General features: G+C 40.8%; 1 protein-coding gene across 2 annotated transcripts in view; it reads left to right on the forward strand.

Annotated features, from left to right (window-relative positions):
- The window catches only part of col27a1b (collagen, type XXVII, alpha 1b), a 483,649-nt gene that overhangs the window by 282,753 nt on the left and 187,485 nt on the right, over positions 1-13,411 (forward strand). For both annotated transcript variants that reach the window (XR_010021219.1, XM_063073617.1), the window contains exons 25-26: positions 3,441-3,494; positions 5,096-5,149. Coding sequence is in view for 1 of the 2 variants with exons in the window: in XM_063073617.1 (XP_062929687.1) it covers positions 3,441-3,494; positions 5,096-5,149 (108 nt within the window). In the remaining variant the exon portion in view is untranslated. The remainder of the gene's footprint in view (positions 1-3,440; positions 3,495-5,095; positions 5,150-13,411) is intronic.

Raw genomic sequence — 13,411 nt, forward strand, 5'->3', positions numbered from 1 at the left:
AAGAATTGCGTATTGCTATCAGTCTTTGAATGAGTCAGAGACTAATCCATCAGATTTTAATCAACCTTTCATCATTTTTTATAACATAACCTTTAAGAAAGATGAGTAAATGTTGAAAATCTGAAACAAAAAAAATAGAAAATTCTGGAAACACTCAGCACGTCAAGAAACATCAGTCGGCAGAGAAAAAGAATCAACATTTCAGGTCAAGGATCTCCTACTATAACTGAAAGAGTGAAGTTAAGCATATGTTTTAAAGACCCCCATGACTTTTGCAGATTCTTTAATCGACAGGGCACTTTCTGTGCATTCCCGATAGTTTATTAATACTTTCCTGTGCTCCCAAAAGCATTTGTGGCCAAGTTCAGTGTTTCTCTCCATTACAGTTGCCCTGCCACCAATCTGTTGTTATGCCAGCCAAAACACTTAATTTCCATATACACATGGTAGTCTGTAACTCGCTGCATTTCACTGGCTGGGAATTCCCTTGGAGTAGCACACTATTTTCCCCACACACCAACCATACTTTTGCTCTGAACAGTCGGCTGGCAAAAGCTTCCTTGAAGAAGCCAGCTCAGATCTGATTTATGAGGTGCCTACCCACTGAGGTACTTGGAACCAGTTGTCAAAATTGTGGAGCAAATTGAATGTTTGTATATGTTGCACATTCAAAATATGTTAAAAATTAAGCAGATAATTAAGATGATAAATTGCTCAATAAATTTAAAAAAACAAGCATTAGAAGAGACTTAATCAAGTAACGCAAACTATTGGAAACATTCCCCTCTTTCACAGCTCTTCCTCTGTTCTTTGAAATGAAAAGTTTTGCTGAACCTACACGAGGTTTAATTTGTCAGCAGGCTGGTTTGCCAGCACATCTGATGGGATTCTATATGCCCGCATGATCAGCTGGACTTCCATGTGTGTGCTGGCTTGCTTGGAAATATCGGACTTTTTAACCACAGCTACTGAAGTAGACACCAGCATTTCAGTGTGCATCTACAAAAGCTTTTGTGAAAACTTCATTCTATTTAGTTCCAACAAGGAAACAATTTTTGTTAAGTGTTGTAAGTGGTACCTTGGCAAGAAGGCTAATAACGTTTGGGAATTAACCAAATGATGCTTTAGAATGGGTACTTGTTAGCAGCATGACGATGGTGGCTGCAAGGCGCTGTTCTTGTGTTCTATGATTGAAAAACTGGGCCCATTTGCCTATGTTATTTTACATAGTGTATCTTAGATGCTGCAAGTGATCATTTCTGGGTCAAATTGTGAACATTGACAGAGTTGCTCAGGTACTTTACTGAATGTTTCACCTGCATGCAGCTGTTTGCCACTGTGAATCATATAGCTTACAATAGCAGGGGTCACACTGCACATGTTTTCTTCACTGCTACCAGACATTGAATATGTTTTGGGGGAAAGTACTACCTTTCTTGTTATTTCACAAAAAGAAATCACAGTACGTTATTATGCAAGGTTCAGGAGTGAGACTAGGATTAAAGATTGCTTATGGTCATTACTGGTTCTCACAACTGAGTACAGTGTACCCGCTGGGAGCAAGGTACAAGACAGCCGAACACAGCACAAGGCACATATAGCGCATTTTAGATATCAGTAAAAATGCTGTCACACAAAAATGATATAGTCCAAGATCCTGAGTCCATGAAGGTTGCAGCAGTCTGCAGTCAAATATAATGCAGCTTGCTTTCTGTTGAGCGAACACTGGGGGGCAGCACCGACTCCAGCTTGGACACTGCACCGTGCCACCTCCAGAGTAGCACACCAGCTCCAACAACTCTCTCCTGGGCAGCTGTAAACAGGCGACACCATGGCTTGAGGCCACGCAGTTCCCCCGCCATCTGCCCCTCCTTCACTTTCTCTGCCAACGGGCTACTCACTGATGGGGTAGATCTGAGGTACTTTAAGTTCTTCATGTTCAGGAGAGTCTTGTGATCATAAAAAAATACTTTTTGAAAAGACAATAACACCTTTGGTTGACCCCGTAGAAGCCATCACGATCAAATGCGCTGACATCTTATCAAGATTTCAGTAACCAGACTGCAGTAAATAATTGACCACATTTCCTTTCACTGACTGCTACCTTTATATAAAAAAAATTGTGAGATTCGTGCAGCAATCACTAGTCTCTGAAACGGCAAAGAGCTCATTGTGAATTTCACCAGCTAGGAGTTTCATAGTTGAAAGCCATGGCTCATTGCAAATACTAGTGCTTCCCATCTCGCCCACATCTCACTGTTTACTGTCATTGCCACGTTAAACAGGTCAGCCATTTCTCAAGGAAAGGAGACTTTAACTACTTTTTTATTTGGGTAGCTCCAACCCTTCCCATTGCTTTACCAACAATATGGCATCTCTTCATTCAGCAGCATCACTCCTCCATAGTCAAAAGAGTGACCTTTGTATAGAGGCATGTCTCTTTGTGAGTTGGCTGTGAAGGTTGCACTTGCTGGGCTATGTGTTGGAAACTACACAAACTTATAACACATCAATGCAAAACGTTACACAGCAACCAACAATGTCAACTTCAGGAGGGCAACGCTGTTCCGTGAATTTCTCATTCTTTACGCAATCTTTATGTTAAGATAACCCATAACTGCTTTAAAGCTACAGCATAGTTTGGGGCATTCTCTAAGCCACAGTTATTTACAATACATTTGGGCAGGAATTGGATTATTGGACAATGTAATGTCTTGATCATCTGCCATAAAGGTGATAATGATACACTGGGGCAATTTGCTGGGAAAAAAAGTAAGTGTGCAGTCATCACTCCATCCCTTTCAGTCAAAAGAAAATAATAATGGCATTCCAGCCAATCCCATGGGATATCACACCTCCAACCACAATTTTCTAAGACTATCTCTTATGATTACTTTTTGTACTGTCAGTGCACTTTGTGATACATGGCCCAACTCAGGATAAGGTGGATACAATTACTGTCCATATGCAAAGCATATGGTGGGCACGTGGCCAAGTGGTTAAGGCATTGGACTAGTGACCTGAAGGTTGTGAGTTCGAGCCCCAGCCAAGGGAACGTGTTGTGTCCTTGAGCAAGGCACTTAATCACACATAGCTCTGCGACGACACTGGTGCCAAGCTGTATGGGTCCTAATGCCCTTCCCTTGGACAGCATTGGTGTCGTGGAGAGGGGAGACTTGCAGCATGGGCAACTGCTGGTCTTCCATACAACCTTGCCCAGGCCTGCGCCCTGGAGAATGAAGACTTTCCAGGCACAGATCCATGGTCTCGCAAGACTAACGGATGCCTTAGATGCAAAGCTGATTAATTAATGCTTCAGAATCCATGCACAATTATTGCTTTGTCTAATCCTTGGCTCAGTTGGTCATAAATTGCAACATTTAATCATTTTTATGACTTCTAAAGTGAAAGAAATATTCTGTTTTTTATTCTTTCACCAGGGTGAGCCAGGATTCATGGGACCAATCGGAGAACTTGGAAAGATTGGGGAAAAGGTATACAGAACGGATACTCACCAATTGATCCTCTTTCTGGGAATATAATAGCAACTATCAGAAATATCAGGCATATTGAGGCAAAGATGCAATTTATTCTGGAATGGCTGAAAGCAGACACAAAAGTCACCAAAGAGAGGAACTGAAGGCAATTGAAGTAAAAAGAAGCAGTGTATCAGAACGTTTGAAAAAGATGTAATTTAGAGAGTATGTATGAGGATTAGAAAACAGAAAGTACTCGTTTGGCTCAATAAGTTGTTGCCAGTGTTTATACACTGTATAAAATTTCTCCCTTAAACCTTCATTCAGTAAACACAGATATATCCCTCTTTTCCTTTTCTCCTCATGTATACATGTTGGCATGTTGGAGAACCACCTACAGGTCCTCCCCAGCTTACCTGACTTGCGTACAGGCCATACATATGGATGAGTGTGTGGGAGACTGGCAGGTTGGATTTGTCCGCCGCAGGCACCTTCTCAGGCATACATGGTCACATTTCTGCTCTGAACCGTTCTGGCCACAGAGAGTTCCCAAGAATGGAACCTGCCTTGACCTGGAGAGGACCTGCCTCAAACTCAGAAGGTCACGGGTCTATTCCTGGAGATTCAAGCACTCTCGTGGCATTCCCATGTAGTAGTCAGGGACAGCTGCATCACCAGAAGTGCTTACTGGTATTGACAGGATGTATTGACATTTGCCGGTTCCCCAGAGACATTGCAGGTCATCAATGACGAGGTAAGCAGCAGGGTTCCTGAAGCAGCAGGGTTCCTGAAGGAAAACAGTCCTTGTCAGGGCTGTTTTGATGCTTCAGCAATTTACAACATTGCTGCTTCACCTTACAGTAACTATCCAATAAAGGCAGAGATTTCTGAAAGATCTGATCACGTAAGGGAGAGAAGCAAAATAAGTGTTTCAGGTTGATAACTTTTGAATACAACCTTTCTCAGTTATGATGAAGGATTATCCCCGAAACATTAAATCTGTTTTTCCCCGATCGCTGTTGTTCAAGCTGCTGAATATTTCTAGTTTTCAGTGTAATGACGAGGGGTTAGCTCATGACAAAATGGTGGGGCAGACTCGATGGGCCGAATGGCCAACTTCTGCTCCTTTGCCTTATGGTCTTATGGGTTTTGGCCTGAAATACCTGCTGTTCATTTCCCTCCATGGATGCTGCCTGACCCACTGAGTTCCTCCAGCATTTTGTGTGTTGCTCCAGACTCCCAGCATCTGCAGTCTGTTTGATCATACTTATCTCCTTAGACTAACGGAGTAAAAACAAATCAAAAAGCAGCATTTGCACAGAGAGATAGAATCGGTTTATGTGATTCTCACACAATTCGTGCAATTTTAATGATGTTTTGGGTTATGCCAAACTCATACTTGCAGTATGTACCAGTAGACTTTCTCCTCCCATCGCATTTCATCTCCTTCTCCTAGTTGGTCTTTACTTTGCCCCCTTGCCCTCGCTCCATCTCATTTTGAAATACCTTAGATCTCTGATGGTGATCAGCCCCATCTTACTGAGGTCACTAATGTTGGAGTATTGTGTAAACTGTGTTCTGGAATTCCCACTGAACAGTGCCTGCTCTTGTTTCTGCAGGGTGACCGTGGTGAAACAGGTCCTCCGGGCCCTCCAGGAGTTAAAGGAGCAACGGTAAGGAGTGGATTTGTTGTCTCTCTCCCCCATCGCTTTATAGCCCCTTGCCCTCCCTGCACTCCTATTCCTATATATACTGAACCTCTTTAGTCTGTCTCCACAAATCCTCTGCATTCCCTTTCTTTCAAGCCTCCCTTTTTACTTCTTCCTCCTCTTTATCCCTCCTTTCTCCTGATTTGTTTCACCTACCATTTTCTCCTTCCTTCTTCTACCACATCTGATCCCATCCACCTTGTTCATCCTTCTAGTTCCCTTCCCATCTCCTTTTCTTCTCCATTACCCCTATCCCTCCATTATCTTTCACAGACACTACCACTTTTGCTCCTCTTGCCCCTTCACTGCCCTCTCCTCACCAACCCGTTCCACTCATACATCTCTTCCCCTTTTTCTTCTCTATCTTCACTTCCACTTCTTCCCATCCTCACTCCTCTGCTTTCCCCTTCTCCATTCTCTGCCCACCTGTGTACCCCCACTTTCCCATCTCCTTTGCTCTCCGCTCCCCTTTTGTTCTCGCCCCTCCCATTTCTCTCTCCTTTCCCAGCTCCTTTTCCTTCCTCTTCTCCTTTTGCTTCCTCTCCTCCCCCTCCACTTTATTCCTCATCTTCCTTCTCCTGCTGTCTTTCGATATTTCACCCTCTTTTTCTCCTCCCATTTTATCTCTCTCAGTTTGCTCATTTCCTCCCCCTGTGATTTTAAAACCCATGTTTTCCGAGCCTCTGATCATAGTCCCCACATTACAAACAGATGAGAGATAATTAGCTTCATGATTTTTCCATAGATTACAAAATAAATGTGTATAAAGGATAATATCTACTCTTTAAAATGCATCTTCTGAAATGCATAGGTTCTGCAATTATTAATTATCAGGAATCCAAACAGGAAAATACCTCCAATGCTGTAATTCTGATATAAAACAGGAGATGGTGGAAACACACAATGGTCCATTACGACATCTACAGAAAGATTTAATGTCTCATTAGTCCTGACTTTCCCAGATGAGAATTGAATTGTTCAATATTTCCAGTATTGTCTGTTCGGTTTTAATAAATAGGGTTAAAACTAGGCATGAAAATGTCGACTCGTTATGCACTTTAAACTTCAATGAGTCAAGAGAAATGATCTGTATTTTGATGCTGATATTTCAGCAGTGATGTAACTTGAGGTCAATGGGCATTTCAGGTTTGAGAAAAGGAGAGTTCTTACGTAATTTTTCTGAAATTCTTAGAAACGCAGTAAGGTTGAAAAGAAAAATAACAGTCTGTAAGAGAAAACAAAAAAAATTTGTAAAATATGTAGGGACGTGGCAAAGTCAAGTCAAATTTTATTTATAAAGCACATTGAAAAACAACCCATGTTGACCAAAGTGCTGTACAAACCATAACAGGTAGCTAAAATCACAAATACAAGAAACACGGATATAAACAGCAAGGCACACAGCTTATAGGCACAAAATAAACAACACCTGAGCCTAGGCACAAGCCAAAAATCAGCCACATCAGGAAGATTCAAACGCTAGTGAATAAAGGCAAGTTTTGAGCCTGGACTTAAAAGAGTCGATGGAGGGGGCAGATCTGATAGGGAGGGGAATTCTGTTCCACAGTCTATAGGCTACAACAGCAAAGGTGCGGTCATCCCTAAACTTAAATTTAGATCGCAGGACGGCCAGGAGCCCCAAGTCAGCTGACCTGAGGGACCTGGAAGTAGAATAAAGGGTTAGAAGGTCAGCGATATAGGAGGGGGCCAGCCCACTTAGGACTTTAAAAACAAACAAGAGAGCAAATCAATTCTAAACTGTACTGGTAGCCAGTGGAGAGAGGCCAGGAAGGGAGGTGTATTCTGGGAAGAATGAGGAGAACAATATGAGTTAATCCAAGCAACACACACAAAATGCTGGAGGAACTCAGCAAGCCAGGCAGCATCTATGGAAAAGAATATCGTCCGTGTTTCAGGTTGAGATGCTTCGGCAGGACTGGAGAAAAATAGACGAGGAGTCAGAGTGAGAAGGTGGGGGAGGGGGGAGGAAGAAGTTCAAGGTGATGGGTGAAACTGAGAGGGGGAGGGGTGAAGTAAAGAGCTGGGAAGCTGATTGGTGAAAGAGATACAGGGCTGGAGATGGGGGAATCTGGCAGGAGAGGACAGAAGGCCATGGAAGAAAGGGAAGGGGGATGAGCACCAGAGGGAGGTGATGGGTGGGTAAGGAGATAAGGTGAAAGACGGAAAAGGGGATGGGGAATGGTGAAGGGTGGGGGAGGAAGGTTGCATTACTGGAAGAAGTTTAAACACAGCAGTGAGAGCAGAGAGAATTGGGGACATACTGTATAGTGGCAGGGTAAGTCAAAAGTCTGTGAGAAAAACACACAGGTTCCTTCCTTCTTTCATTTGAGCTAAAGACAACAAAAGTAAAAACATTATACTAAACCATTTAAAACACTGGCAGTGCCTCAGCTGGAATAGTGGATAATACAAAGGATGTTCTGGTCCGTAACCCGCACTTCACCCTGCCATGCTTGTCTGACTGTTATTTTAGTGAAGCTCTGTGGGATCACTCGACGTGGAGCTCTTGTTTCAACGGTCATCCTGAGAGGCCATGGGTGGACACTGTACCTCATGGGATAGATCCCACCTCCAGATGCCTTGTGGTTGCTTCTGGCAGTTGTTGCTGTCAGGACCTTTTCTTAGGGAGGGAACATCAGCTCAGACCATGAGAGGCCTGTGTTGGGCACTTTCATGCCTTACAAGGTGCAGATTGGAAGTCTGTGTGGGGTGCCACTGCTCGTACAGACTAGAGCAATGTGTGATTAAGTGCCTTGCTCAAGGGCACAAACACGCTGCCACAACTGAGGTTTGAACTAGCAACCTTGAGGTAACTAGACGAATGCCTTAACCACTTAGCCACATTTCTTAAATCATCTTTAATCAGCCCTGAAGATCAGAGGCAGTTAAACAGCTCAAATAGAACTAAGTAATCCAGAAATGTATTTTAAAATATCTGCATTTACTTAAAAAACCTTAAATTGCTCAAAATAAATTAATTGAAAATTTGAATTAACAAATCATATAACTTTGCTCACCTTTTTAAGCTAGTGACATTCTTCAGCCGGGGGGTTTGTGTTTTGGTGAGTTCAGAGAAGGAGCAGGAGATCACGTGTGTTGGCATCTGAACTTTAGCTCACCTCTGATCTGTGCATTTCAGTGGGTAGGTACAGAAGGCAGCGATGCACTGACCCCTGCACCGCAATAGGTGATGGTCTCTGGAGTAATTTCCACTTACAAATAAGTTTAGGCCAATTGTGTTCAAATCTTGGCTCTCGGCGCTTTAGAAATTCTATTGCTTTGGAGATGAACAGAAGAGGTTTACCAGAAAAGTCATATGAACAGGCAAAGTCAATTATGTTTGGAATTTCAAGAAGCTGGAATTACAGAATAAAATATACACAATAATAATGTACCAATGTAGACTAGAGGACATTGGTTTAAGTTCATTGGCGTATCAAATTGCTTTGAGGAACTGTATCTTGCAAAATGAGCTCTTGTGATCTGAAACTCTCTGCCTGATAACAGTGATGGAAGAAGCTTCATGAATAACTTCGAAAAGAGAATTGGATAAACATTTGAATGGACTGCATTTACAAGTCTCTTGTGGAGAATGTAAGGAAGCTGGAGTAATTGGTAGCTCTACCCAAGTCACAAAGGAATAAATATTGTCTTCCTGCTTCAGATCACTCAGTGATTCTGTTGCTCTCTGACTATAAGGGAAAATGCTGATTAAAAATTAAGTATATAATAGATCACCAGCATTGACTAGATAAAGGAACGATTCATATTTCAGGTGGAGCTTCGCTGCATTTCGAAATTTCTAGCAACTTATGTAGTTCACTAGCAAAATTGTCTCTCAAAAACTGAATAGTCTTGCAAGAGTTTTTTGACACCTTTACAGCTTACATCCTGGTGATAAAATACTCCATCTGGTGGCCAAAGTGAATATAAATGATCACAAATAACCAGCTGAGTCAGAAGGACCTGGCAAACAGGGGTTTGATTTCAAAACTTTCGATTGAAAGCCTGGTATTCCTCATTAGGTCTCAGTTGGTTCTTCCAACACTGAAATTATATCTTAACCTGCAAATTATAGCTTAACATTGGGAAACGATTTAATGTATCAATTCATTCTCCTAATTTGTCTTAATTCCATTGTTATCTGTGAAAGGTCAGTCCAGTGACATAATTAATCTTACATGCTAATCATTTATTAACAAACCACAGATGTGATGTATCAAAAGCATCACTGTTAAAATATACTGCATTTCCACATTATGCATGGTCATGTCATCTGCCCTGTATTCAAAATTAAAAGGCAGAACCACTTGAAATAGTCTCTTTTTGCTTTGAAGATGTTAGTTTTGAACTTGCATTGTGACATTCGAATACACTGAGATGTCAGTGAATAAGCTGTCATGTGTGACTCTCCACATATGGTAGCCTATTTACTGACAAGAGAGACATCAAGTCTATTTCCATAAGGACGTGAGGATTGGAAGCCAGACATTTTCCCACAGGGAAGTGAAAAGAGGAGCTCTTTTAGGCCACAGTACTGTTTTTCCAACTGGCTACAGGGTACTTTTACTGTATTTTCTGCTCAGAAAAGTAAACTATGAAAAGAAAATTGGAAACTAAGAAAGCAGTAAACCTTAAAATCCAAATCTTAAGGCTAAAATGTGTTTACATATCCAAAATAAAGGATTGTGCAGATTGAAATCATTCATCAATTTTGTGCAGAGTTCAAAGTGGGATAAGTTTCGTCATTAATAAGGACTGACCTCCTGGTACTCGAGCTTTGTGTAATCTGGTACAGTTTTCCTGTGGTCCTGTTAATCTATATGATGTCAGTTGTAATGTCCTACCCAAAAACTCTGACTGATGAAATTTTCAACCTATTGGCCATTTCTCATATAAGAGCTTTTAACAATGATGAAGGCTGAAGCTGAGCATCATTTAGTGGCCAGGCACATTTTCCTGCAGTAGTGGTCAGAGTGTTGCACGTTTATCTGCCAGAAGCCTCAAAATGATTGATCCAAATTGAGATCCCAGCAACCACATCTGAAGCTGATGACAGCAAAATTAAGTGGTGACAAATTCCAAATAAAATCTTGCAAATATTCATCAGATGGTATTATATATCACACGGTACTCGTTGACAAAGGCAATGTCTATAAGGCGCTAGGGTATAACTCCTTTCTATGACTGCCTACACTGTTGGGATTCTGAAGTGTCACTAATGACTCCTTGAATTATTAATGTAAAGATCACATTTATTAAGGATCTGCTGGAGATTTTGATTTTTGCACTGAAGCTGTGAGCATCAAACTGCTGTGGTAGTGAATCTCATTGGAGCCAACCTACAATGATCCTGAAGCTAGGGTTCTGAGAATTAGGGTGACCATGACACGGACTTCAAGAGAAATTCAGAGCACATACTGCACTTGAAATTTGCCTAGTAACCAAATGCAAGTAGCTCCACTGCTCTCAAAGTCAATGTCAGAATCTCCCTAACTTTTAAAAGTCTTGCCTCAGGATTCTTAACAGTTTGTATTACGTGACCTTTATTGATTGCAGCTGCATTGGTCCTTTCTGTTTTTAGAATGAGTATTTGACTGCAGGACTCCCAAAATCACAGACACTCATGATGGACTCTCATGTCCTTTCAGATACCTCCCTGGCTATTTCTTTTCATGCATCCCATTTGCTTATGAAAATTGGAGGATGAGCACACAGTTGTTGGGTTTTTGTAGGTTCCACTTCTTCCTGGAGAGAACTCTGCAAAATCTGTCCACTTATTGCAAAATGCATTCAATCTCAGTCATCATGCTCCAGAAAAGTCATGACTGTAATGTGCCATGAACTTTTAAGAAATATTTGCTTGAGCCAAAGTTATGAAGAAGGTTGTCATCAGTGTAGGTAATTGGATACATAACATGCTGTGTTTTTGAAATAGAGGACCTTTGGTGCTGTTTTGGATCTACTCATAATGAATTTCGTGATTTTTTTTTTGAAACACTGCTGTTTTAAAGCCAGAAAACAGTGATGATGAATTTCTGCTTTATGTTTTGTCTTCTGGCCAAGATAGATTAAAATTATATAATTTAATAATAAATAAATCTCACTTAAGAATGGTTTAGTTGATTAGAGGGTGTTTCCAGCCAAGCCAGATACGTGCCTGATAACACAGTCTGTTGGAAGATACCTGCTCAGCAATACTTGATGCATAGAACTGATATTTATCCAGCAAGGTAACAGTTAATCTGCTGGTCATAGCATTTGTCCAATAAATTGCATGGAACCAATCCAAAAGGAAGGGCTAAGATTAGGAATAAAAATCTTTTAGAATTCAATATGTGTCTGCCAAAATTGGAACTGTTTCAGCACAGCCAAAATCTCGAACTCAAAGCTGTTGAAATGGGCATTTAAAAAACTGAGAACTGCTGCCACTAATAAACACAACATAATATTTGCTTTTATCCTATAAGATGTGGTTAGGTCCATGCAGTTACAGTTGGAGGACAATCATGTGATCTTGTTCTTAAACATGAAATATAACAAAGAGGTAAGGTTTACATCCGTGATTCAAACAACAGATTTGTCCTGATTATTTGTTCCACAATAGTTCCTCATGCCAAGCAGAGGCCAATGTTTTCCCCGTGAAAAAGTGAGGGGATAAGTTAATGAAGTTTATGTTCAAAATTGTTCTTGTCGGCAACTACTCAAAAGTAAGCAAGGAGTCATTAACCCAAATTCCCAGCCATGATTTCTCATGTGAGACCAAAACTGAGACCAAACTAGTGTTTAGCATAAATTTTAGCTCAAAGAAGTCCAAATTTTAGATACAGGAAGAAAATGAGTGAGAAAAAAAGTGAAAATTACTATGGCTTGATTTTGCTGAAGAACGTCTGCTGTTATTAATGTGCAGCTCAGCTAACATTTTGGGAAATGTTGCTGGTCGTTTTGGACCATTCTTCCAGATGATTTGTAAAATGGCATTTCTTGTTTAGTCTCCCCATGAATTACACATTAACTACCCCTAAAACCTGCTACAGAAAGCTAAATCTAATAATTAACAGATTAAGTACCCATTCAATGACATGATCATTGTTAATTATTGACACATAGCTTTATTTGCTTGAAAAGTGAAAGCTGATTATCTTTCCTTTCAGTAGTGATTCTATTTAGGATTTTAATATGGAAATATAAATGATTACAATTACTTTCATTCTTTTCCTTTCTGTTACTTTTCTATTTCTTTATCCATTCTTTCTATCCCACATTTTTGTGTCATTTGCCACTGAATTCGTCAACTCTAATTCACTTTCCATTTCAGCCCCCTCGCCTTCTTTTTGCTCAATATTTTCATGGATTGAGGAGATAGCAGATAGAACATTTGCTGCATCATTCATCAAGATTCAAGTAGCTGTTTTGTCTTCAGACCAAACAGCTCATGGTCTGATACCTCTGCAGCAAACACGCACTAAGCTTCCTATTAATGCAGTCCAAAAGGCACACAGCAGGATGTGTTCTTGTCTCAAAATCTGGACAAATAGACATTTGTTAAATATATGGGCAGCACAGTAGCATAGTGGTTAGCACAACACTTTACAGTACAGGTGATCCAGGTTCAATTCCCACCGCTGCCTGTAAGGAGTTTGTACGTTCTCCCCGTGACTGTCTGGGTTTCCTCTGGTTGAATCTTGAATTTTGGTGAACAATGCAGCAAATGGTTTATCTCCTTAATCCATAAAAATATTGAGCAAAAAGATGGAGAAAGGCCTGTTAGGAGTTTGTACATTCTCCACGTGACCAAGGGGGATTCCGCCGAGTGCTCTGGTTTCCTCCCACAGTCCAAAGACCTACCGGTTGGTAATTAATTGGACATTGTAAATTGTCCTGTGATTAGGCTAGCGTTAAATTGGGGGATTGCTGGGTGGCGCAGCCTGGAGGGCCAACTCTGCACTGCATCTCAATCAATCGATCAATAATTAATTAATTAATCAATAGGTAGATAAACCAACTAACTAAAAAATCACAATTGCCTGTCCTTTACAACAGATTTCACAAAAATATAGCTATGTTCTCTCTCAGGTTTTGTTTGTTTCTAATGATCTGCATTTGACTAGCATTAAAAATCTTTAATCATGTTTTAAAGTATCACATTCCAACAAATCCCTTTGGACTGGGTTTCGTTCCTGCTGATGTAAAAGCAGAATTCAG

This window comes from Mobula hypostoma, chromosome 21 (genome assembly GCF_963921235.1).
Source record: "Mobula hypostoma chromosome 21, sMobHyp1.1, whole genome shotgun sequence".
In the NCBI taxonomy this organism is placed as follows: domain Eukaryota; kingdom Metazoa; phylum Chordata; class Chondrichthyes; order Myliobatiformes; family Myliobatidae; genus Mobula; species Mobula hypostoma.